General features: G+C 40.9%; 1 protein-coding gene across 1 annotated transcript in view; it reads left to right on the forward strand.

The window, feature by feature from the left end:
* The window catches only part of USP31 (ubiquitin specific peptidase 31), a 63500-nt gene that overhangs the window by 19583 nt on the left and 17511 nt on the right, over positions 1-26406 (forward strand). Inside the window, exons 3-12 of the mRNA XM_077760562.1 lie at positions 6080-6217; positions 7431-7519; positions 7611-7703; positions 8258-8393; positions 10631-10775; positions 16709-16889; positions 20034-20145; positions 20750-20844; positions 22506-22583; positions 23164-23293. Of these exons, the coding sequence (XP_077616688.1) occupies positions 6080-6217; positions 7431-7519; positions 7611-7703; positions 8258-8393; positions 10631-10775; positions 16709-16889; positions 20034-20145; positions 20750-20844; positions 22506-22583; positions 23164-23293 (1197 nt within the window). The remainder of the gene's footprint in view (positions 1-6079; positions 6218-7430; positions 7520-7610; positions 7704-8257; positions 8394-10630; positions 10776-16708; positions 16890-20033; positions 20146-20749; positions 20845-22505; positions 22584-23163; positions 23294-26406) is intronic.

Consider the following 26406-nt stretch of genomic DNA (forward strand, 5'->3'; position numbering starts at 1 on the left):
TTTTTTGTCCTTTTTTTTTTTTTTTTTTTTTGTCTCGTCTTTCACCCATCTCCCCTCTCCATCCTACCAAGGAAGGAGAGTGAGGAGATGCATTTGAGGAATGGGAGTGGAGGGCATTCCAGTCATAGGGAAAGTATGTGTGAAACTCTGGAAGCTTTACAGTCTCTTTCAAGGGCCTGTTGTTGCCACAGTTGGCTAATACTGGCTAATACTGAAGGCCTCTCGGCTTAACTTGGGTTATGTGAAAAGACTTCCCCACCAGAGGTGAAGATAAGGAGCAAAGAATATATGAAGGACACAGAGAACTCTCTTTGAGCATGGCTGCATTCCGTACCCTGGTATGGAACCCTGTTGTATGGACACTCTATCGCTGTTTGTCATGGGCCATATCTGGTTTTACGGTATTTATATAGCCATTTACACCAATTTCATCCCTTATGTTTTAGTTAATTATTCTTCATCAACTTAGTAGTTGTCCATAAAGTCAGATTCAAAAGTGAAACTTTTCTCAAGACAAGTGTTATCGTTCTATTCTTTCTAGTAGAGTTCAGAAACCAAATTTCACTTTTGGATGCCATCTATGAACTCATCTGCTCACATCTCATCTTTCTCTTAACATGTAAGTACCGTTCTCCTCCCCAGTTCTTCTGCTTCTTAACTCAGAATCACTGGAAATAAATTCTACATTTTTTCTGGATAGAATCATGGAAAGTGGGTGGTAATTGGGTTTGGTGAGTTTTGGCAAGCTACCTTTTCCCCAAAAGAGTAACCCAGCTCCTGATCAAATAAATACCGCCATGTCCCTTCCCCGTGCTTTGTTGTCTTTTTCCTGGGATCAGATAAAGTGTGTCTTGAACCAGTTTGTCTTTTCCCTGGAGCCCAGGACTCTGCTGCTTCTGTACTAGGGCTCTGTGGAAAGAAAGAAAGAACCTCATGTCTGATTTTACCATGCCAGGTGGAGAAACTTCATTCTTTTTCTTTTCCCTGGCCATGCTTCCAACTCCTCTTTTTTTTTTCTTCTTTATAAGGGGAAAAAAGTTCTTTTAGCTCTAGGCCTTAAGGTTTTATTTGAAGGGTAAAGAGAACTTTTATGAAACTTGAAAGCTCTGCAAATTTATTTGACCTTTATTGTTTAGTAACTGGAAGTTATGCATCACCCTAACTGAAGGGAAAATTGGAGTGATGGTCAAATTTATTCATAGTAGGATGTAAAGGATTTAAACCAATAGGTTAGTTAATATTTTTCCAAACAAACCAATAACCCCATTCTATAAAATAGACATAAATATACAAGGTTAATTTTAAGAAGGCTCATATTTGGGGCACCTGGCTGGCACAGTCCATGGAACATGTGACTCCTGATATGAGGAGCCCCACGTTGGGTGTAGAGCTTACTTAAAAATAAAAATTTTTTAAAAAGGCTCATATTCTATTTTTCATAGAAGTGACAAATTTAAGTTCTCAGATTGTAGCAATGCTCCTATTTATAGATGACATATTCCAGTGATAATTAACTGCTTTTTAAAACTGTAGAAACACAGAAGGATTGATTTTAGAACATAAATTAAAAAATAAAAATAAACTAAGGTTTAATTATACAAAAAAATTATAAAATTATTTTTTAAAAAAGGCAAACCGAAGCAATATCAGATGAGACCCAAAGCAAAAATCAAATCACTTGGTGGGACTCTAGGGGAAGAGCTTATGTGAAGATATCGGACACCAGGGGTGTTGTCGATGACCAAGTCACCTGCTTTGCTTTAGAAACCAGGAATCACTGGTTCTCTGACAAGCAGTGGTTTGCAGTGGAGCCAGAGATCTGGCTCAGGTTTCGTGAATCCCACTATTTTCCTTTTTTTTTTTTAATCTTTTTAATGTTTATTTGTTTTTGAGAGAGAGACAGAGCATGAACAGGGGAGGGGTAGAGAGAGAGGGAGACACAGAATGGGAAGCAGGCTCCAAGCTCTGAGCTGTCAGCACAGAACCAGACACAGGGCTCGAACTCACGGACTTCATGATCATGACCTGAGCCAAAGTTGGATGCTTAACCGACTGAGCCACCCAGCACACCCCACACACACTATTTTTCCTTTTTGACTCCCACTATTATTTTTTTTCTGTAACACATACTAAAGGATGGTTATTAGATTATTCTGTTTTGTCTTGGGAGGAAGTAAAATAAATAGTTCCTTGGGTCTCAGGTCTCTGCAGTGGGAAGAAGTCACCATTGTGAAGGAGGAAAAGGGGCAGAAAAAGGAGCCTTTGTGTTTGTGTGTGTTCAGCAAGGTTCCCTGTAAAATGTCCTTTAGTCTGTGATATAGGGATTTAGGGTGGGGTTGACCCTGAGCAGCGTTTGCCCTAGTTACAGCGGCTGTGGGCGTCCTATTGCCTGTGGAGTCGTGCCCGACAAAATCTTGTTGAGCAGCTTCTGCACGGGACCTTGTACATCACGATTGAGAGATAAGTGTCAGGTGAGCTGAAGTGATAACAGCAGGAATCATAAATCACACTTAATGGCATCCCTATAAAGAACTGTATATCGTCCCCGCTCTGAAATTTGACGGACAGTGTGCGTGAGGTATCTGCTGTGACACAAAATGAAGAGCTTGATTTCGGCTCATTTACTTCTTAGGATCATGCATATGCTGAGAACTCCCTCACCCCTACTGGAGGTAAATACGGGAGAGGGTTTCCCAGGGCAGACACTTGCTATGCTTCAGGCAGTTTGTGTGCCCAGCGATATGCCGTGACATTTATCATAACCTTGCCACCAAGAGACTTCCTCTTGGCAGCTGTCCTCTGCTTCTTCCACAAAACGAACAACACAGAACAAATAGAAACAAAGGTTCCCTGCTTTCCTGTCTATAACTTCTGAATCCATAACCATCCTTACCTCCTCCTCCTCTTCTGTGTCTCCCACATCCTGTTAAAGGCACTTCTCTACTTCTTTTCTGAATCCCACCTTCGCCCCTCTTGAGAGAATCCTCTGTCTGCAGTGTCTCCCTTCCGTTAGCTCCTCCCTTCAGGGTGTAAGTCCCTTTGCCCTGTAGCCCTCCCCCGCCAGGCAGAGCATCTTTCCTCGTCCCTTTTATAACTGAGCCTCTTGCATATGAAGACTGGTCTTCTTGCAGTGTTCAGTTTCCTTACCTTTTCTTCACTCTCCCTCTCTCTGATTGGTATTCTGTGTCACTGAAATTGCACAGTCAGCCTCTTAACCTGCCCTTCCCAGGGACTCTCAGTGCTCTGTTTGACTTGCCTGTGGTAGTTTACATCGCTGCCTCTGGCTCTCCTGGCCACTCTTATCTTCCTTGGCTTCTTTATTGTGACTTGTCCCTTGTGTTGCCAGCATTCTTCAAGATTCTAGCTGCCTCCTTTTCTGCTTATTTTCCCTCCATGTTCATATGGAAGGTGGTGCCTCTCCGATTTAACTTTGCAGCTCAGATCTCTTTCCTGGGTACTAGACTTCACCTCACTGGCGATCCTTTAGGTACTTCAAACTCACCATGTTTGAAGCTCTGCTGTCCCCCAATCTCTTCCTCTGTTCCTGATTTCATTGTCTGTCTAAACTAGAAACTAAAAACCTTGGTGTTATCCGTCGTTTCTTCTTTGTATCCCTTAATATAGTATCACCAGTCACTTGTTTCTCTTCCATCCTGAGTTGGCCACACAATCAGCAGTGCTGCTAGTGCTGATGTTTTTTTATTGGCCTATTTTTCTTTACTGGGAAATCCTCTCTTCTGTAGCTCACATTTTCCCACTGCACACCAGTGGCTTTGGCTTTGGTTCTCCTAAATGAGTGCATAAGGCTATAAGCCAAAGTATTTCAAGATGAAGTAAGGTGTCAAGTATAAAATGCTATGGGAAGATTGAGGAAGGTGAAGACCAGGAAAGGAAATACTGGATTTGAGGAGTCAGGTGACATCTGACCATGGGGGAAGCCTTGTAGCTTGTAAAGTCTCCCCACACCCATTTCTCCTTTTGTGTACTTTTTTCTGAGAGCATTCAAGTGGTATCTTTCTAGTCACCGAAAGATTGTTTATTGTCAGGGTTCTTCCTCTCCTTTGCTCCCTTTGTCCAGTTAGTAAATTTTACCAATTGACATCTCAGTGTTTATTACCTTTCATTCATGTCCCTTTGATTTTTTCCTCCTTTTATTTGAATCTTCGTAAATCATCATTTTGTTATTCACATTTAATTGATCATCAGGGTGTGATGGTTCTTCTTCATAATTGAATTGTCTGTCCCTTCTTTTCTTTTTTAAAATAGTTTATTTTTGAATAATCTCCACACCCACTGTGGGACTCTAACCCACAACTCCAAGATCAAGGGTTGCATGCTCCAACTGAGCCAGCCAGGCAACCTCCTATAATCATGTTAATTGGAAAATGCAGTGGACAGTTTTAGTTCTTTGTTCTACTCTATCATTCTTAACACTGTTGATCACTCTCTTCGTCATAACCCTCTTGTCTCTTAAGACTCTGTTCTTATTTTCTTGCCATATGTTTGGTGGCCTTCTCTTGGTCTCCTTTGAGGACCCCCAAAAACAACGTTCTCTGGATTCTGTCTTCTGGCTTGATCTCTCATGACTCTGGGCAATCTCAGCTGTACTCATGATTTCAACTACCACCTATCTGTTGACTTCCAAATCTTTGTCCTTAGCACACACTCTTCCACCGAGCCCCAGCTCTGTATTTTGCAGTTGTGTACCAGGTACTTCTACTTGAATTTCCACAGAACTTTAAATGTAGTCCTCTTCCCCAGACTTCTCTCTTTTTTCATTTTATTGATGAAGGGGTACTTTCAGTTGCCCATCATCCAGAGAAGACACCTTGGTAACATTAATGCCTCCTTTCTCACTCTTCCCATTCATTAGGTCACAAATCCTATTGAGTCTACTGCCTAAATTCCTAAATCTCTCCAGTCTGCCTTCATGTTTCTGTTCTCACTGCCTTAGCTAGGACCCTCATTATTTCTTGCCTCATCAGCTCATTGCCCTTTCTTTGTGCGATTGTGTCTCCTCCTACCTCCCTACTTCCAAATCCCAGAGCTGAAAGTCGAGTGCTTATTGTCTCATTTACACATGAAATGTTATGCATGCATTCTCACTAACTGTCACTCCAAACCATTATATTCTCTTTTACTTTGGAAGAGGGTAGGCCTAGGCCTCACAAAGACACGTGGTGGAGCAGAAATTTGAACCCAGGTTGTATGTTCCAGTGCCACGATCTTAATTAACCAGTTCACCGAGAACCTTTCACCAGTTAACCCTCTTTCTATATTCTAGTCTTTGGAAGCAAGTCACTACTCAAGGTAGGAGGTTAAGGTGCAACTCCTGGAGGGGGAAGTATTGACATTAATTATTTGGAATTCTATAAGGAAGATTTATCTAGTCCCCTTATTCACTCAATCATTTATATTTTGTACCTGTGTTTATTTTATCCTTTGGTTTATTTTTTTTTTTTATTTTTTTAAATTTTTTTTATTTTTTTATTTTTTTATGTTTTATTTATTTCTAGGAGAGAGAGAGAGACAGCGTGAGCAGGGGAGGGTCAGAGAGAGAGGGAGTCACAGACCGAAAGAGGCTCCAGGCTCTGAGCTGGCAGTCAGCACAGAGCCCGACGCGGGGCTCGAACCCACAACCGCGAGATCATGACCTAAGCGAAAGTCGGACGCTTAACCGACTAAGCCACCCAGGCGCCCCTATCCTTTGGTTTATAATTTAATATTGTGTTACTTATTTAACCAGTTCTTGTTTTTAAATGTTCAAGTTATTACCATTTTTTGCTATTGTAAAGCCTGATGAATAAATATTTTCTTAGATGTCTTGGCATGCTGTTTTCATGGTTTCCTTTAGATCTATTTCTCAAAGTAGGATTGTTGGCTAGGTGCATTTAAGTTTTCTGTACGTGTTTCTCGGGGAGGGGTTTTTACATTAAGCATCTGTTTTTATTATTGCTGTCTTTCTAGGAAGTGCTCTGTAACACCCTTGAGATCTTGCTTCCCTCCTTGGGATTATAAATAGTTCATCTTTAAAGCCATGAACTCACGACTATTCATGCTGATTTATTTACCTGTTTAGAGTATTGTGTCAAAGAACGCACTGCAATATCGAGGAAATTCCCAGCATGATGCCCAGGAGTTTCTGCTGTGGCTTTTGGACCGAGTTCATGAGGACCTCAATCATGCTGTGAAGCAGAGCGGCCAGCCTCCTCTGAAGGTGAGGATGCGCACCTTGCTGGGGCAGCTAGGGGGCAGTGAGCAGGGTGACCTCCACTGAGGAGTTGTTGCTGTTTGAGTTGAGTTAATGTAGTAAAATAGACTAAGTTCTGGGTGAGTATAAAATTCAGGGATACTTAGAGGATTTTCCCCACGTTTACTGCGGTGTTGGCAGCTTAAGATACAAGAGATGTTGTCTCTAAGGAACTTAGAGTCTAATGAGAGGGAACATATTTGCATGTATGACTAGCTTTGGACTACAGTCAAGTGATTCCAATTCACTAAGCTGCTTTTAAAGCAGAAGTTTGCTTTCTTTCCCAATGAGACACATACCCCTATGTCACTGAAATGAATTCATAAGAGAGAAGGAAATGGATGGATGTCTTTGCTGTTTTGGTTGGGTTTGAGTGTAGAAATGGAACCCCTACAATAATATTTTTACTAAGAAACAGTGATTTATTCTCAATTTTTATGCATGCACCCTTAATATGATGGGAAGATGATTTATATAATAGAAATAATTAAGACCAAAGAGTTGCATTTCTCTTGCCACTTTTAAAGTTTTTGATAATTCTGCTCTGTGCCTCAAAATTTCAGTCTGTGGTTCTGGAAGAGTGTTAAGGTATTCTGATTCAGGGTCCTCCTGTGCCCACACACTCTTTACTAACATATGACCATGTGCTTGTGGCTGGCTCTCTCACCAGATTGAGACATACTCAAGGTCAGGCGCTGTGTCTTATTTGTCTTTGTGTCCTAATGCTTTTGCAGGGCTCTTTGCCCAGCAGCAGGTGTTCAGGTCAGGTGGGTAGATGAGGAAAGGTTAACTAAGTATGCAGTAGAGGGACTGGGCATCAAAGTGGGCAGTGCAGCTGGCGAGGTCTGCAGTGAGAGGGCACAGTACGTGGGGTTATTTCCTGTGCGAGGCTGCAGGGAGACCCTGAGAGCTGAAGGGAGAGAAGTACCCCGCAGAAGGACCGCCCGCTGCCTGGGCGGAGAGGCCGGCACAGGCATGGTGTGCAGGACAGCCTGTGGGGACAGGGCCCGTGTGGTGCCTGTCCTGGCGGCTGCGTCCTGGTGCCTCCAGCACATGCTCTTCACTGGAACATCTGCACAGCTTGCAAAGGAAGTCAAGGCCATTTGTGACTGTTTCAGGTTCACCTTCAATCAAGAACTGGTACTTCTAATCTGTGAAATTGTACTTTCCCTTTTTTTAGCCACCATCAGAGACTGATATGATGCCCGAGGGACCATCTTTTCCTGTCTGTAGCACTTTTGTACAAGAACTTTTTCAAGCCCAGTATAGGTATGAGCATATCAAATTGTCTCTTATGTGATTTGCTCAACATAGCTCTAGATGCTCTTACTGTGTGTGTCTTTCGTTTTTGTTTTTGAAGATCTTCTTTGACATGTCCTCATTGTCAGAAGCAGAGCAACACTTTTGACCCTTTCCTCTGCATTTCTTTGCCAATTCCTCTACCCCACACAAGGTAAGAAGAACATATTTAATAAAATTAAGATTGTTCATTCCTGTGTATTCCTTTTCCTCTCTGGGTCCTGTTAACTCTTCTTACTTATTTAGACAAAAAAACGGGATTAGTGATAAGTTGAATACAGACATTGTTAAAACCCTATAGAAATTTATAAATCTCTGAGTTTGCAGGGTGAACAGGTACATGGGGCCAGCAAGTCTTTTCAGTCCCTGTGGTTGTAGTCTGTTCAGTTGCTCACCTGTCGATAGTGTGGAGGAAGGGGAGGGTTGTTGAGTGCCTTCTGGATTTTCTAGAGACTTTATATTGCACTTTTAATTAGTTGCTTTATTTGAATGGTTTTTCAAAATTTCCAGGAATTATGCTCTTGTAAAGAACATATAAAGCACAGGATCAAGTGTTGATATATTTTGTTCAGCTGCCTTTTCCAATGATGTGTTCTGTTTTCTGGTCCTACTGAGGTCCAAATGAAATGTTTCCCTTCAGTTTTGTGTTTTGCTTCTATATTTAAGTTGAAATAAGTGACTAATAAGATCTGACTCTGATTTGTACAGGCCTCTCTATGTTACCGTAGTGTATCAGGGCAAGTGTTCTCACTGCATGAGGATTGGTGTGGCCGTGCCTCTGTCTGGGACTGTCGCCAGGCTTCGGGAAGCAGTGTCTATGGAAACAAAGATCCCCACTGATCAGGTAATAAGTGTGCTAAGGCCGATTACACATGAGTCATAAAAGTGTTGCTTTCTGTTCTCCTGGTATTTTTTAACAATCCTCTGCCAAGTATGGTTAGATAAAAATGTAAAACCAGTTGTGTGTGTGTTAAGGGGGAAAAAAATTAGGACCCAAAGGAGGAAAATGTACATCAAACCTTTTTGTGCTTCATTTAATTGTACATGTATTTTTAAAAGGAAAGTTGTGACTTTACACCAAGACCTTCTTTTAGCTTTGTTTATAATTACACAGCCTGTCTTAAGCCATTCTTAGGGATGCTTAGGAACAGCATTGCTGTGGTATTTGAAGGTCAGAGAGGCTTAGAGAACTCACTGCTGGTTCTTGAAAACCCCTTTCCATTGTGGTGCTAAGAACGGATATCTTCTTGCTGGCGTAGGCCATACAGACGTTCAGTGTGGGTCACTTCCTGCTTAGAGCAGGACCAGAGGCTCGTCCTTTGTTTAGATGAGAGAAAGGAACATCGTGCTCCTTCTGCCTTCTTTTTTTGAGTAAATTTTTGATAAGTAGTTATATTTAAATTGACCCAAAGTACTTCAGTCTGTTTGTGACTTGACATTTTTGCATACAGTTTTTACTCAAAATTAACTTTTGATTTTATTTGGAAAAACATTTCCTATTTTAGAGTTACTAAGGAAGATGATTCTGTGGTAGAATAACTTCTCCCTAGATAGCTTCTGGAAGCTTCTGTGTAATCAGTTGATTACTAAAGGTGTTTTGTACTTTGGCCTCATGTGGCTTCATTTGGGAAGTTACCACAGTAAAACAAATACAACCAGCAGTGTGGCCTTAATGTAGTAAATATCTCATATTTTCACAGGCCAAGTACTGGCATATTGATAAAATGTTCATATTCTTCCTTATTCTTCCTTACTCTGAAGTGCTTGTTGATTCTTTTTTGTCTCCTTCAGAAGGAAGGGAAAGACATAAAGAGGGAGGGAAGCTTAGATGTGTGTCCAGGGCAAATCTGGTTGTATCTTTGAAGCCTCCAGTGCTATCTGGCTCTTTTTACATGTGGTTTAAATGGGTGATATAATTACAAGTTTGTTTTTGACCTTAGCCTGCTAGAGAAAGTAAATTATACTCATATGTTCACCTGCAGAAAAACAATGTGGTCTTTAAAATCATGAAAAGAAAACTGTGCCAGGAATATTTTTCTTGGACTATTTGTGGAATATGCCACCAGCCTGTTTCACCTCACAGACTTGTGGTATGTTTCCGTTAGTCGAGGGGATTTTAGGGGTCCATTCCAACCCTCTCATTTGAAGGAGGCCTGGAGAAACCATGTACTTGTTCAAGGTCGTAGGGCTGGTTGGTGGCAGGCTGGGACTGGAACTTCTTTAGGCCCCATCCAGTGCTTTTTCGCTAGACGGTGCTGCTGAGCATGTAATGAGCATCTAAATGTTTCCATTGGTTTTTTCCCCCCATCTTTTGTTTTTCTGTTTCATTGTGAAATATTCACCCATTTCAGAATCATAACTTAGAAGTATCTTGTCCTATCTTAGGACTAAGAGTTATTACTAACTTTAATACTGTGTTGTATATTCACTCTTATTTTTCCTGTGTATATATTAACATGTATTTTATAAAAATGAAATCGCTTACACACATTACTCTTTATGTTGTTTCTTATTTACTTAGGAGATCATTTTTTGCAATAGCTTTATAATCACAGTAGGACTATGATACATTTAACTAGTTCCTATTGTCGGACAGTTGAGTTGATTTCATTTTTTTCTAATACAAAATCCATGGTTCTATGACATTTCTTAACTTGAAATGAAGAAAAGTTAATGAGCTAGGAGAAAGTCACAGAATCAGATGTGGACTCCGTCCTCGCTGTGAGACTGGTTGGATACTCTGGCAAGTCTCCCCCTCTCTTCAGTGTCTTCCCCTTGTGAAACGAGAGGATTAGTCTTTATAATTTCCTGGGTTTCTTCTTCACGAAAACTGAGAGGAACTCTGGATTCAGTGCCAGCACGTTCTGCAGTCAGACCATTGTTTGTTACACATTTACAGAAGATACCGTGCCTCTAAGATTCTCTTACTGAAGGCAGATAGTGTGGGCTCTGTGACACGTCTCAGAGCCCTCTCACATCACCGCAAATCCTGATAGGCTGGAGAAGTTCATGGTAGAATTGGGAGATCAATTCGTATTGACTTTCCGGTTATCCAACTGTTTACATTTTTCCCATTTTTAGATTGTGTTAACGGAAATGTACTATGATGGGTTCCATCGTTCCTTTTGTGACACAGACGACCTGGAAACAGTCCATGAAAGCGACTGCATTTTTGCCTTTGAGACTCCAGAAATATTTAGGCCTGAAGGAATTCTCAGTCAAAGAGGTAAATGAGCATCTGTTTCCATAAGGTTTGCAGGTTTCACAAATGTGTGCCCTTTAGAGATGTCTATTATATGATGGCATAGTTTTTTAAATTGTGGTAAAAATATACAATGACGTAAATTTTATGGTAACGTATTCTTCTGGAGGAAGGCAGTTTTCACTATTTCATTTCTAACCTTTCCTGTCTGAAGATGGAGCAAGCCCCTTCCTGAGGCTAAAAACTGACTAAATCCTCCCTTAAGTGGTTTCTTAAGTATCTTATGACAGCATTTGGAAAGGTGTACTATGCCATAGCTGCCTTTTTTTCTTTTTTCTTTTTGGCATTTTGTTCCCTGCTCTGATGCTTTCTAAATCCTAACTCTGCTGTAAAATGTTTTCTTGATGCTTTTAAGAAATTTGCATTCATAGGCAGCAAAAGAGAGTACAGCTTTGGACAGTGCCGTTTCTTTTCCTGTGGTTTGGAACTGAGCGCGTCTCTCTACTGTGCTTGGCGGATTTCTGATTTTGAAAGTTGCTAGGCAGTTCGAACTTTGTTCCTGCTCTTAGTGTTCTTCATGGTTCTGGGGCTTCTGTTCTTTTTCTCTACTCCTGTGGTTATTAAAGCATGAGAGGCACCCGGGAACTAGTGAGAACTATAAATTCCTAGACCCTACTCCAGACCTACTGAATGAGCAGCTCTGGGGGCGGGGCCCATCAAGCTGTTTTTTTACAGGCAATTCTGATGCACACCAAGGTGTGAGAACCTGCTGCTCCATCCAGTCTCATCAGTATCTTTTCTGCTGCCATGATTTTTAGAACTGAACCCCCCTGCTCACCCTCTTGTTTTCTTCTGGTTCCATTCTCTGACTTCTAACTGTCCACTGGGATCTCTGCTTAGAAGTGCTGTTGGTGTCTCAACACTCAGACTTTCTTAGACCGGGTTCTCCTGCGTTTCTTCTGTGGGATCGTGGCACCACCACTTTCACCCAAAGTGGATCCAATCACTTCTTCAAATTTTGACTTCTCCCTCAAAATTCACATAGAACCAGGTAAACACTATGCAGTTTTCCTCCTCATTTCTCTTGCTACTGATGCAGCTCAGGCTAGTCTCAACCAGGCTTTTCTAGTAACTTTCCTACTAATACCTAGTTATTAGTAGAAACTAATAACTAGGCTTTCCTCTGTTCAGTTATTTCTCTGTGGTGCCACCAGACTTATTCTGACATAATTTCTGATCATATTACATGCTTTTTATTGATTTGCCAGGATTTCTTCTTTGTCTAGGATTAAATTTGAACACTTGGAAGGATGCCTGGCCCCTCATGATGAGTCCTTACCTCTCTGTGCAGCCTTTCTACTGTGTTCTGCTTTCTTCCCTGTGTACCCTACCCAGGTTACTCTATTCCTCAAACATGCCATGTACTTTTATGCTTTCCTGCTGTTAGCTCTGTTGAGAATTCATTTCCTCAGCTCCTTTCTCAGCTCTTATTTTGTCTCCCCTACGCACACCTCCCTGCAACCTCCCCTTTCTACCCAGTCCTGCGTGACCACTATTCTACTCTCTGTCTCTATAGATTCCCTAGTCTAGACTTTCATGTGAACAGAATCATGTAATTTGTGACCTTTTGTGACTTGCTTCTTTTACTTAGCGCGTTTCAAGGTTCATCCATGTTGTAGCATTTATCAGTCCTTCAGTCCTTTTCATGGCTAAATAGTATTCCATTATATGTATACAGAGCATTTTGTTTATCCATCTGTTGATGGACATTTGGGTTGTTTCCATATTATGGGATAGTGCCGCTATTACTGTTCATGTACAAGTATTTGTTTGAATGCCTGGTTATAGTTTTTTGGGGACACATACTTATACACATATACACCCCTAGGAGTGGAAACACTGGGTCATGGTAATTTTATGCTTAACTTTCTGAGGAATTGTCAGACTCTTTTCTGTAACAACCGAATCATTTTTCATTCCACCAATATATGAGGGTTACAGTTTCTCCACATTCTTGGCAACATTTATTATTTTCCATCTTTTTGATTATAGCCATCCTAGTGGGTATGAAGTGGTGTGTTGTGTTTATATTTGCATTTCCCTAATGATAAATGAAGTTGATCATCTTTTCATGTGCTTGTTGGCCATTTGTTCATCCTTTTTTGAGAAATGTCTATGCAAATTCTTGCCCCATTTTTAAATTAGGTTGTTTGTTTTTTGTTATTGTTGTATTATAAGAGATTCTAGACCCTTGTCAGATATATGGCTTGCAAATATTTTCTCCAATTCTATAGATTGTCTTTTCACTTTCTTGATAGTGTCTTTTGATCCACAGAACTTCTTAGTTTTGATGAAATCTAATTTTTTTCTCCTTTTCTTGCTTATGCTTTGGATGTCATATCTGAGATTTCATCCTTAAGTCCAGGACCATGAAGTTTACTCCTGTGTTTACTGCTAGGAGTTTTATTGTTTTAGCTCTTACATTTAGGTCTTTGTTCCATTTAATATTTGCATATGGTTTGAGGTGGGGGTCCAGTTGTATTCTTTTGTATGTAAACAGTCAGCGCTATTTGTTGGAGAGACCATTCTTTTTTTTTCTTTTTTAAGTAGGCTCCATGCCCCACATGGAGCCAGATGTGGAGCTTGAACTCATGACCCTGAGATCAAGACCTGAGCTGAGATCAAGTCAGGTGCTTAACCAACTGAGCCACCCACGTGCCTCGAGAGACCATTCTTTCTGCTTTGAATGATCTTGGTACCCTTCTTGAAAGTCCTTATTTTAGTTCATCTTTTCCTTCACCACCTGCTTCCAGAGGTGACTCTAGTTTTGGAACCTTTTGGTAATTCTGTACGTTGGGTTGGTCAGCTTTCTCCACTGCCAGGTAGGATTCAGTTTTCTCCCATATACCCAGATTTACATTATTGTTTTCTAGGTAGTGTGTTATTTCAGTTTTAATTTTTCTTTGACCTAGGAGCTTTGTTTATTTTCCAGGTGCTTTTTCATGTGTGTGCTTTTGTTTGTTCAGTTTGTTTTCTACTTTTAATTGCATTACAGTAAAAAAAAAAAAAAAAAAAACAAACCATACTCAGTCATCACCCTCTCCTGAAACCCTTTCCTTACCTCTGCCACATCAGGCTGGCTGACTTACTCCTCTTCCTTGCTCCAGTCAAAGCTTCTGCTAATCTCTGACACCAGCACATTGTGTGGAAATGATCTTTTTTTCTTCTCTGCACCATGCTGTGAAATTCTCTACACTTGGGGCTCTGCTTTGTTTTAGCTTTCTGTACCCAGCAGTTCAATATGATTCCTAATGCACAGCAATAGCCCAGTTAATGTTTGTTCAACTGAAAATTTCCTAAAATCCCCTTTCATACCCTAGTTGTTAAGGGTTGATACTAAGTTTCTGGTTTTAAGTGAATTTAATGAGATCCAAGGTTATCATGTTCTAACCAAAGAGTGTCTCTGTTGTAAGACTGTACTACTTATTGAGTATGTGTTAGCCTTTGTTCTAATCTTTATAAATAAGTTATTTGAGACCTACGAGGCTACTTTCTGCCTTCCTTGCTTTACAAACGAGGGAAGACTTGGGGAGTTGAATAACCACCCTGGTCATGCAGCTGGTAGTAAATGAGCCTGCTATTTGAACACAGAGCTTGATTGCTTTGTGGTTGAGTGGTACCCCTTCATTTCATTAGGGACCCTGATCACTTGAGAACAGGTCTCCCCAGCCTTCCTTCTGCCAAGGAGCTGGGCAGTGAGGTCGTTCGTTGTCTCAAATTCAGACTTCTCTTACTTTTACTTTCTCGTACCAAAATTTGAAATGGCTTTGGAGTGAAACCTGTTCTTCCTCTTGGGATTTCTTTTTGGTATTTAAGCTTAAAAAATTTTCTTCCCTTTAATAGCTTGCTGAAGATTACATTTTTCCTTATTTCTGATTTCTGTATACTTTTTTTTTTTAACTCTAATTGATCTGAAATTTATTTTGGTATTAACCATGTACTTGTCATTTTAAATTGCTGTAATGATGATGTCCCTTAATAGGTTCGGCAAGTCTCATAGTGCTGGATGTTTAGGTTATTGGCAGAATTCTGCTCTGAATACTTTTGTATAAGCCACTTTTTATTCTCCTTTTGCTGCTGGTGTTATTTGTTTGTGTGGTGGTGGTGGTGGTGAAGGGCTTTCTTCTATTTGCAAGTTGGGGTATAATTTCCTTAGACTATACTTTGAAAGGATTAAAGAAGTGAACAATTATTTTAATTTAATTTTATTATTTTTATTGAGGTGTAGTTGACATATAACATATTAATTTCAGGGGTACAACATAATGATTCAGTATTTGTATATACTGTAAAATGATCATCACAGGAAATCTAGTTAACATCCATCACCATAGAGTTACACAAGTTTTATATTATGAAGACTTTTAAGGTCTACCCTCTGCAACTTTCAAATATACAATACAGTATTATTAACTATAGTCACCATAATGTACATTACATCCCATTACTTACTTATTTTATAACTTCAGGTTTGTGCCTTTTGACCCTTTTCACCTTTTTTGCCTAACCACCCGCACCCTCCTTTGCAACCACCAATCTCTTCTCTGTATCTCTGAGCTTGGTTTTGTTGTTGTCTTAAATTCCACATATAAGTGAGATCATGTAGTATTTGTCTTTGTCTAACTTTGTTCACTTAGCATAATGCCCTCAAGGTCCATCCATGTTGTTGCAAATGGCAAGATTTCCTTCTTTTTTTAAGTTTATTTATTTATTTTTGAGAGAGAGAGAGTGTGTGATTGCGTGAGTTGGGGAGAGGGGCAGAGCGAGAGGGACAGAGAATCCCAAGCAGACTTTGTCCTGTCAGTACAGAGCGCAACGTGGGGCTCAGTGCCATAAACTGTGAGATCGTGACCTGAGCTGATATCAAGAGTTGGATCCTTGACTGACTGAGCTGCTTCGAGATTTTGTGCAATGGCTGAGTAGTATTCCATTGAAATTAACAGTTGTTTAGTCAAGCACTTGGGAGTTTCTCCTAAGTACAGGGCATTGTACTAGATGCTGAATTGCTGAGTAGCTAAGATTGACAGGTAGCTCTGCTTTCAGGCATTTCCAAAGACCTGATTCTCAGCAACCTGCATTATGCCCATCGATCATATATTTTTGTTCACTTAAATTTAAGTCCATCCAGAGTGGTTGATTGTATTAAAGTTGACATGTCCTGAATGTCTGTGAATCTAGTTAAGTGTGATTTATACTTTGTTTTTTATAAGTCTGGCTTGTTAATCAGGGGAGAAGAACCTGCTTTTATAATATTGAAGATCATTCCACGTTTACTAGTCTTAATTTTTTATTTTTTAAAAATTTATTTGGTTCCTGGTTGCATAGTCTCCCCTTAAATTTGTCTTGGTGGATCATCTCTACAAACTTTCTCTTTTAAAATTGTATCCAAGGGGCCTGGGTAGCTCAGTTCATTAACCATCTGACTCTTGATTTCGGCTCAGGTCATGATCTCATGATTGTGAGATTCAGCTCCCCCTACATTAGGCTCTGTGCTGACAGTGCAGAGCCTGCTTGGGATTCTCTCTCTCCCTCTCTCTCTCTCTCTCTCTCTCTCTCTCTGCCTTCTCCCTGTGCTTGTACGCATGTATGCACATTCTCACTCAAAATAAATGAATAAATAAATAAATAAAAATACAACTGTATCTAGTATTCACTGAAGTGAAGAGTTTTAATTTCAGTTTTTAAGATACATAAAACTAGTTTAAAGAAACAGTAGATGCTTAAGAAATTATTTTAGTGTCTGGTTATCTCATAATAGATCATTTATTCTTTTTTCATTTGTAGCTTAAAATTACAAAATGACACCTTCTTAATTTCTCTGTTGGGTAAATTTCTTTGTAATAAATGAATGAAAGAATTTTGAAAGGTAAAATAAGTTGTTTTTAATTTTTTCCCAGGAATCCACTTAAACAACAATCTTAACCACTTGAAATTTGGCTTGGATCATCATCGACTGTCTTCTTGTACACAGGCAGCAGCAAAGCAAGGAAAAACAGACTTGCCCTCGACAAGACCGGGAGGCGACAAGATTGTTCTCTTAGTATGTAACCGAGCCTGCACTGGGCAGCAAGGGAAAAGGTAAAAACTGACCTACCAGTAAGTGCTGAAACTTTAAATGTCTAATATTTTCAGACAATTTAAAACACTTCAAAAAGTAAGGATGAGGTGCGCCAAGGTAGTTCAATTGGTCAAGCATCCCAGTCTTGATTTCGGCTCAGGTCATGATCTCACAGTTCATGGGCTTGAGCCCAACATCGATCGGACTCTGCGCTGATAGCACAGAGCCTACTTGGGATTCTCTCTCTCTCTCCCTTTCTCTCTGCCTCTCCCCCACTCACACCTGCTCTCTCTCACAATTTTAAATTTTAATAAACAATTTAAATTTAAAATTAAAATTAAAATTAAAAATTTAAATTTTAAATTTAAATAAACAATTAAAAAAAAACTATGAAGGGTGCCTCAGTGGCTCAGTTGGTTAAACGTACAGCTTTGGCTCAGGCCATGATCTCATATCACAGTTTGTGAGTTCAAGCTCCACATCAGGCTCTGCATGACAGCATGGAGCTTACTTGGGATTCTCTTTCTGTGTCCCTCTCCTGCTTGCACACTNAAATATTTGTATAATTAATATTTATATTAAAAATTTATATTAAATTTATATTAAAAATATTTAATAATTTATATAAATATAAATATTTTGCTATTTTTATTTTGATAGTAAGTTGGCCTGCTTTGAGGAGTTGGGAGGGGGAGAATATAAAATGAGGATGGTGGAGTCTGAATTAGAAAGGCTCTTCGAGTTCATCTAGTTGTTAATGTTGCATTTCAGGTGTTTATTTTCGGCTCCGGTGCCTTTTGGAGCCTATAGACCTATATCCAGCTACTTTCTTAACAGCTTTTTTTTTTTTTTAATTCTTTAATTCTTAGCATATCTACTTCGTCGATACCTGCATCTCAGTCTTAGGTTCCAAACTGAACAGATTCTCTTACCCTGTAAATCTGGTTCTCTAGCATTTCCTGTCTCAGCGGATGGCACCACTGTTCATTCAGCTGCTTAAGTCAGAAATTTGGGAGTCGCAAATCTCTCTCAAATCCGTTTCCTGCTAAGAATTTGTGGGAGGCTTAGACTATCTTTTAAAGCAACTTTATCACAGTAGTAATGTAACCTGAGCAACAACAAGATATGGATATGTTTCAGGGACAAAGGACTCTGTTTCTGTTGTTTGTCAGAGTAGCATTATATTAGCTTTTTAATGTTTTGCAATAACTTCCTTATTTAATGATGGTTCAATAACCTAAGTGTAGAATATGTTGATTTGTATATTTATGATATTGGTTGACAAATGCTTTGGCGTTTGCAGTGTATTGGGCACTGTTCCAACCCCGGGGGTAGAGCAGTGAACAAGACTGTGTTCCGTCCCAGCGAGGACAGACCGACTGCGAACAAGTAAAGACACTTAACTTCAGACAGTCATCAGCACTTTGAAAATGTGAAAGCAGGCTGGAGTGACAGAGTGTGCTGGTGGGGGGGTGGTGGCAAGACTGTGCTCGAGAGGGGGACAGGGAGGTCCACCTGGAGAAGCGGCATGGCGCAGAGTCCTCCGAGTGAGGAGACAGAGCCTCCGGGGAGAAGGATCCGTGACAAGGGAATATGAGTACAAAGTCCCTGAGACTGAGAGGAGCATGGCATGTTTGAGGGGCAGAAAGAAAGGCAGCTCAGCTTGTTTTTATAAAATAAAGAGCTTGTGGAGTCCCTTTCATTATACTGTTCCCTTACAAGTGAGGACAGGATCATGTGACAAACAGGAGCGGCTGATTTACACGTGCTTGTAACAGATCTCCCATCATGGTGCTGGTTGTGGAGTACTGCTGTGTGTAAACTGAGGTCGTAGGAGCAGCTCTCCTTGTTTGTTTGTTTGTTTGTTTGTTTTGAAAGAGAGACAGTAAGAGAGGAGCTAAGAGAGAGAAGAGGAGAGAGAGAGAGAGAGAGAGAGAGAGAGAGAAGCCCAAGCAGGCTCTGCACAGTGAGCACAGAGCCCAACATGGGGCTCAAACCCACGAACCGTGAGATCATGACCTGAGCTGAAATCAAGAGTCACGCTCAACCAGCTGAGCCACCCAGGCACCTCAGGAACAGCTTTCTTGATGTGAGTGCCTCTGCTTCACCCTGGTCAGGGTTTATCTCTTTGCTCATTTATTCATTAAGCACTTATGGATTCTTAGGTGTTGGCTGTTTGGGTGACTGTGATAAATAAATCACAGTTCCTGCCTTGGTCTGCTGGTAGAGGCAAGGAGATAGACCGTATCTGTCACACGGTGTAGTTAGTGCAGTCGCCTAGATAGCACAGGGAGCACATCAGCAGGGTGCTTCCTGGGGAAGAATCCCTCCCCCGGGTCTTGATGTGGGGGACTAGGAGGTGGCCTGGGGGTAGGGGTGGGAAGGTGTTCGAGCTGAGGGAGTTGGCTGCACAGAGACCTGGCTGGGTGAGTGGCACACACGAAGGGCATAACGAGTAGGTGTGAGTGGCTGGGCTTGGGTGAGAGTGAGGCTGGGCCAGTGGTCCTGCCCTGGCTGCATGTCAGAACCCTCTGGGGCTTCCTCAGCAAAGCTTCGTTCTTGAGCCACATACCAGAGTGATTACAGTGCAGTTTCAGGGGACTGCACCGGGCATCGTTATTGTTTCAGGCTCCCTTGGGGATCTGAGTACTGACATGTCCATGGTACTGCCTCTGATCCTCTGACTCCTGGGAGTCCAGCATGGGCTGGGGTCACATGGCTTCTCCTCTAGGCTGGGAGCTGACTTTCAGTGTCACTTGCTTGTCATACTAGTCATACTACCAGGGTACGGCCACCCGCCTGCTAGACCTTCCAGCCATGTGTTCCTCCAGCACAGGACCTCTTTTCATGGACCCATGCTGTTTGTCGGAGCACGTCCACTCCTGCCCTCTTTCCCTAACCATATTCATTGATCTGTCCTCTTGCGACCTAATATGCCCTAGAAGCCGTTTTGGTGCATGAGCTATTAAACTTCATTTAGAAATCTAAGCTTCTCTTCTGACTTTTTCATCCACTTAAAGGAGTAACTATTACATTTCCTGTTTGTTTTATTTTGAGAACTGTCTTAACCCAATTATATAGTTGTTCCATTTTAAGAGATCATGAATAAAGAATTACAGGAATTGCCATACCTTTAAGGCGATTGCAATATTTATGTGTGTTAGATTTGGACTGCCTTTTGTGCTGCACTTAGAGAAGACAATAGCCTGGGACCTTCTGCAGAAGGAAATCTTGGAGAAGATGAAGTATTTCCTGAGGCCCACGGTTTGCATTCAGGTGGGTCAGCATTTCGACACTCCAGCACAGCATGCGTGCGTACCCAGCAGAGAAGCAGTCCCTGCAGGGGAGTTTGAATTTTGGACCTCTGCACTTAGGGAGGACTAGACACTGTGCTGGGGTGCCGAGGAGCCCTGGTGCAAAGCTGTGTAGTAAAATCAGCTGTGTTCAGGTTTTCAAGACTGAGGACTTAACCCCTCATTTTCTGGCGACTGCAAGAATTTCCTTGAACTGCTGGGTATTTCTTTATAATATATATTTATCTAATAAAGATTAGCATACTGTCAGCTTGGAGAGATTTTGTAGAATAGCTATCTGTACTTTGAAAATTATGACTGCTATATTAAGGTCTCCGTGGAAGACTTCTATTAAGTTAAGGTTCAGCCTAAAGCAGCATATTACTTGTCTTACATAACATATTTGCTATGTAAACTGCATTTAGGTAAATCATATTTAAAGTGTGAAGAGTGGCTCAACAGCCTATCAGAGAGAAGCATTTTGCAAAGCCATTTGTTGTTCCTCTAATCTGTTTTGGAAATGCTGCTGTGATGCACGTGCCCTGTAAGAGAAATTCGGTCAAGTCTTCCTTTTCTGTTTGTTGCAGGTGTGTCCGTTCAGCTTGCGTGTTGTCAGTGTTGTGGGGATAACATACTTGCTGCCCCAGGAGGAGAAGCCCCTGTGCCACCCAACGGTAGAAAGGTAAAAATAAGTAAATAAATCACCTTCTAGAATTTTATTTATGCTCATGTATAACTTCTAGTGACGTCTGGTACAAGTTCCACCTACATACGGTAGGCTCTTTAGGCTCATTTAGAAATTAAGTATCCTTTTTTACTTTTCATTCATATTTGGGTATGGTATGTTTTATGATCTTTTTTGAAATCAGAAAAGCCTGGAGTCCTCCTGTCAGGAAAACACATTAATGTATGTCCCAGGACTACAGATAAATTACACTTTCATATTCAGCCAAGATGGAAGTTTTCCAAAGTATAATTCTCATCATGACACTTTCCTCCTAGAAGTTTTTTTTAATGTTTGTTTATTTTGAGAAAGAGAGAGAGACAGAGCATGAGTGGGGGAGGAGCAGAGAGAGGGAGACACAGAATCCTAAGCAGGCTTCAGACTCTGAGCTGTCAGCGCAGAGCCTGAGGCAGGGCTTGAACCCACAAATGAAATCATGACCTGAGCCAAAGTTGGACACTTAAATGACTGAGCCACCGAGGCGCTCCTCCTCTTAGAGATCATAAACGGCATCCTGTGGCCTAAAAGATGTAGCCCATCTTCCACCGCGTATGAAGCTCTACACAGTTTGAACCCTGCTTACACCCTGTTTGTCAGGCTCTTCTCCTCCCCCCATCCTAAACCTTCAGCTGTATCCGAGCATGAAGATTATTGGAACGTGTGGCATGGCCTCATGTGTGCCTTTGCATATGTAGTGTCCTTTGTGGATCATTCCATTCCCTTGAGCTTTCACACTGTTCCTCCTCTCTCTCAGTAGACCTAGTCACTTTACTCTCGTACCTTCATGCTTTTCTGCGTGCTTCCAACACCCTACTGCATTAATAAAGGAATACACATATGTGTATATACATATATACACAATATATATATGGATGCATAAATACAAAAACTCACATTATTTTTATTATAATCATTTTTCAACAAATATTATAATGTTTGCACGTTAGGATTTCAAAAACAGTATGCAGCATTGTTGTGTTTGAAAGCAGTTTATGTTTGGTTTTAGAGACAAGACTTGAGATTAGATACTGATCCAGAATACTGCAAAGCATAGCAAATATTGGATGGGTAATTAATACCGTCTGCTGATGCTGAAGGAGTTTCTCAGGAGGTGGCAACAAGACAGCCACCTGAGGGAGTTGCTTTATAAAGGACAGAGACGGAACTTACGGGGTACCTTGCAGGAATGGCACAGTTTGGATTGGCGTGGGCGCAGTCCAAGGGCTAGGCATGGGTTATGGGGGAGAAGAAGAGGTGTAGGAGCAAGACTTTGTTCCCAGAGGGACTATTATGGGGTCTTTATTTGGGTTGGTGAGAAATGAGACAGAAAGTTGGAAAGGTCATAAAGAACATCTGAGAGTGATTATGGACAGCCTATAACATGAGGCTAATTTCTTCTTCTGTACTGGACATTTTAATTTAAGAATTTTTCAGTCCAATTGTAACCTGGTTATTCTAAATATGAAGTCATAATTGTCTTGCTAGAAACTCTGATGAGGAACAATGATGAAGATTTTCAGCAATCACATTATGATACCAAATTTTAGATAGGACATATAATCACTTAAGTAAAATCATTTATTTAGAAAATAGTATGTAACTTCTTCTCCATCCTCTAGGGCATTAAAATCTTGTGGACCAGGTGGCACTGCTCATGTGAAGTTAGTGGTGGAATGGGACAAGGAAACAAAAGATTTGTGAGTATTGTTTTATTTAGTGTTTATAGAATCATTGTTTTAATTATCATTTTAATAGCATCCCTTTGATCTTTCAGATTAGCTGAAACAAATCTCTCTTTAAGTTTCCAAGTGGCTTGCTAAGCCTTTATTTAATCACTTATTTCTTTCCCATACATTTTGTTGTCTGGCCCTCAAAAACCTCAGAATATTTGTTTGCTGCTGATGAGACTGAGCTATTTATTCACTACTGTTCAGGGCCAGTTATTTTTGATTTTTATTATAAGCCCATTAACTTTAGTAAATTATGCCAAATGCATGCCTGTAGATACAAAGGACAAGAATATATAACTTAATGGTTCATGGCCAATCCCACGAAAACCAACTCACAAATTATTTCTTGAAAATACCTTTATAGATACAGAGCTTTTCAAGATTATTTTGAAACATAGAAGAGTGGGATGATCAGTTGGATAACCTGTTTGCTTTTGTTACACATTGGTTCTTTGGTTATGAATTTATAGTCACATTGTAAAGCTGCAATTTGGGGGTCAGTTTTGCAAGACATTCTCTGATAAATGCCATCCCCTCCTCATTGCAGCTTGTTTGTAAATACTGAAGATGAGTATATTCCTGATGCAGAAAGTGTCCGTCTGCAGAGGGAGCGTCATCATCAGCCCCAGACTTGCACTTTATCCCAGTGTTTCCAGCTCTACACCAAAGAGGAGCGGGTAAGAACCTGGCAGCTCCCCTGGGGTGGTGAGGGTGCTAGGGAGGGCGGTGTGGCAGGATGACACCAGAGAGCAGATTATGCCCCAGAAAAGTCCCCGGGCGTTTTGCACTCACATAATGGGTGTCTTAGTGCTGTTCCTTTTAGGACTGTAACAAAAGTGGTTTAGATTACGAGAAAACCTTGATTGATTGAGATGCTCTAGAAGTGAACCTTTGTAGTTAATTTTTTCCCCTTTTTAACAATAATACATTTATTACTTTTTGTTTCGATTTAGAGATTTTAAACCTTGTTTTTAAATGTTTATTTATTTTTGAGAGAGAGAGTGTGTGCATGTGCACACGAGTTGAGGAGGGGCAGAGAGAGAGAGTGAGACACAGAAACTGAAGCAGGCTCCAGGCTCTGAGCTGTCAGCACAGAGCCCGATGTGGGGCTCGAACTCATGACCTGCAAGATCATGACCTGAGCTGAAGTTGACACTTAACTGAGCCACCCAGATGCCCCTTGATTTAGAGATTTTTAAATCATTTCCCCTAGTAACCAAGATAGTGATTCTTAACTTTTGGCACCAAAAATAGGCGCCAGGACCTTTGTAAATTCAGGCTTAATTAAAATGAAGTAATTAAAGATTCCGTTTCTTAGCTACATTAGCCACATTTGGAGTGCTCAGTGCAGATAGAAAGTTCCATCAGAAGGCATGTTGTAGACCACTTAGCACAGTGCTTTGTAGATTGTAGCAACTCAGTAAATATTTGAATGGAAGAATGGGCAGATACATGAATAACTAAGTCTCTGTGGATAGGACCTTCGCCTGTGTGGTTTTTAAAATTCTAGGGTTATGCACCTTGAGCAGCTTTGACTAGAGCACTTGGTATTCAGCTAATCTTGAGTTGATGTTTAGGATCATACTTTTGACTGCTAATTGTTATCGTTCACTCTTGTATGTAGTGAATCCTGCAATTTCAGGGTTGGAGGGGACTTTAAATCTCCTTTTTTTCTTTCCTTTCCTTTTCCTTTTTCCTTTTCCTTTTCCTTTTCCTTTCCCTTTCCCTTTCCCTTTCCCAAGCAGAGGAGAGAGCAGAGGGAGAGAGAGAGAGAGATTGAGAGAGAGAGAGAGAGAGAGAGAATTTTAAGCATACTACAGGCTCAGCACGGGGCTTGATCCTACGATCTGGGGATCATGACCTGAGCCAAAATCAAGAGCTGGACACTCAACCAACTGAACCAGCCAGGCACTCCAAAACTCCTATTTTCTAATGGTTGAGTTCTGCCTAATTTCAAATAGGTGATTATCCAGCTGCTGTTGGAATACCTTAGTTATGAGGCATTTCTCTACTCAGGAGACCCACCCTTTCCTTTCTGGATATCTCTGGTGATCACTGAGGCCGCTCTGAAATGTGCTCCCAATTACTACAACCAACACGTGTTCTTTCTCCTGAGTTCATTAAGGATATTTGAGGACAAGTCCTGATTTTCTTCCGCTTACCTATCCTTTAAATATTTGAAAAATACTTTTAATATCCTCACAGTTTTTTTCCCCTCAGGCTGTTCATAGCTAGTTCCTTTAATAATAGTTTTTCTTTTTTTTTAAGTTTATTATTTTTGAGAGAAAGAGAACCGGGGGGGGTGGGCCAGAGAGAGGGGGGACATGGGATTTGAATCAGGCTCTGTGTGCTGACAGCAGAGAGCCCGGTGTGGGGCTCGAACTCAGAAAACTTGAGATGATGACCCTAGCTGAAGTCAGACACTTAACTGACTAAGCCACCCAGATGTCCCTAATAATAGTTATTTCATAAGACTTATTTTTTTTTTTTCCAGTTTGGAGTCTAATTATACAGTAGGTAGTTGGCTTTAAAACGGGTTGATGGCAAACTCTGTGTGGTACCTTGTCCTATTTGTTTTGTTTTGTTTTAATTTGGGAGATGTTTGAGAATGGCACAAAGCTTAAAACTGAGTGGATCTACTAGATGACAACATTGGTATTCCACAAAACATCTCATTGATCTAGAAGGATAAGTTCAAACTAGCAAGATACATTTTAGTAGGGATCATTCATTCAATAAATGTTTATTGAGTACATACTGTGCACTAGGCGGTAGGCTTGGTACTGGGGATATAACAGGACCAAGCAAGGTAGTGTTTCTGTCATCAGTCTGTTTGGTGGGGATAAATAAGTAAACAAAGCAGGCAACTTGGCATGGTTGAGAAACAGGAATGAGAACAGTTGTGGTGGGACCCAGGGTAAGGGAGAGAGTTGAGAGTCTGTTCTGGTCATAAAATAATCCTAGTATCTGTAAGCAGTGTCTGGCACATAGACGGGATTCAGTACGTCCATACTAGAATGAATGAATAAATGAATGTTACTTGGGAAATTCAGTCATTGGGTCCAGAAATACGGTACAAGTACGGAGGAGACAGTAAAATTGAACAGCAGGCTAGGAAATGGTAACTTGGGGATTTAGATGTCTGGAAGCTCAGTATTGATCAGCAGTGTCGTGTTGCCGCCACCATCAGCTGCCTTAAGGATGCTTTCAAACAGTGTCCAGAATTCAGACGGTGATAGCACCGTTCTTTTCATTACCTTAAATGCTCACTGTTAAGAGACTGACAGACCGGGGCACCAGAGAGAGTGGATAGGGGCTGGTGCATCTGGAAACCGTGACATGCTGAATTTGACAGAGGAGGGAGGCCTTAAGTGGGGATCTAATAGTTATTTTTAGGCACTTGAAGGACTGTCTGTGGATAAAGGATTGGACTTAATTTTACCTGAAAAGCAGAACCTAAAGGTTGGAAATTACAGGGAGAGTGCATCTGTCTTAATATGAGGAAGAACTTTGTGACAGTCTGAAAACAGAATAGCTGCCTGCTGAGATAGCCGCCCCTCGTTTGCTGGGCAGAGTTAGGGAGGCCAGCGGTGCTCAGGGCAGTTTGCAGGTCCAGGGGCTCTTTGTAGCAGTTTACAGTGAGGTAAGTGCAGAAATCAGAGACATTTTAGAAACTGTCATAGCTCTTAGACATTGTCAGGTTGTTCTTACTGTATCTTATAAAAGTATCTGTATTGGAAATGAACAAAACAAATAAACTACAAGCTGCTCCTTTATTGTACACACTGGG

Source organism: Crocuta crocuta, unplaced genomic scaffold (assembly GCF_008692635.1).
Source record: "Crocuta crocuta isolate KB4526 unplaced genomic scaffold, BGI_CrCroc_1.0 scaffold73, whole genome shotgun sequence".
Classification (NCBI taxonomy): domain Eukaryota; kingdom Metazoa; phylum Chordata; class Mammalia; order Carnivora; family Hyaenidae; genus Crocuta; species Crocuta crocuta.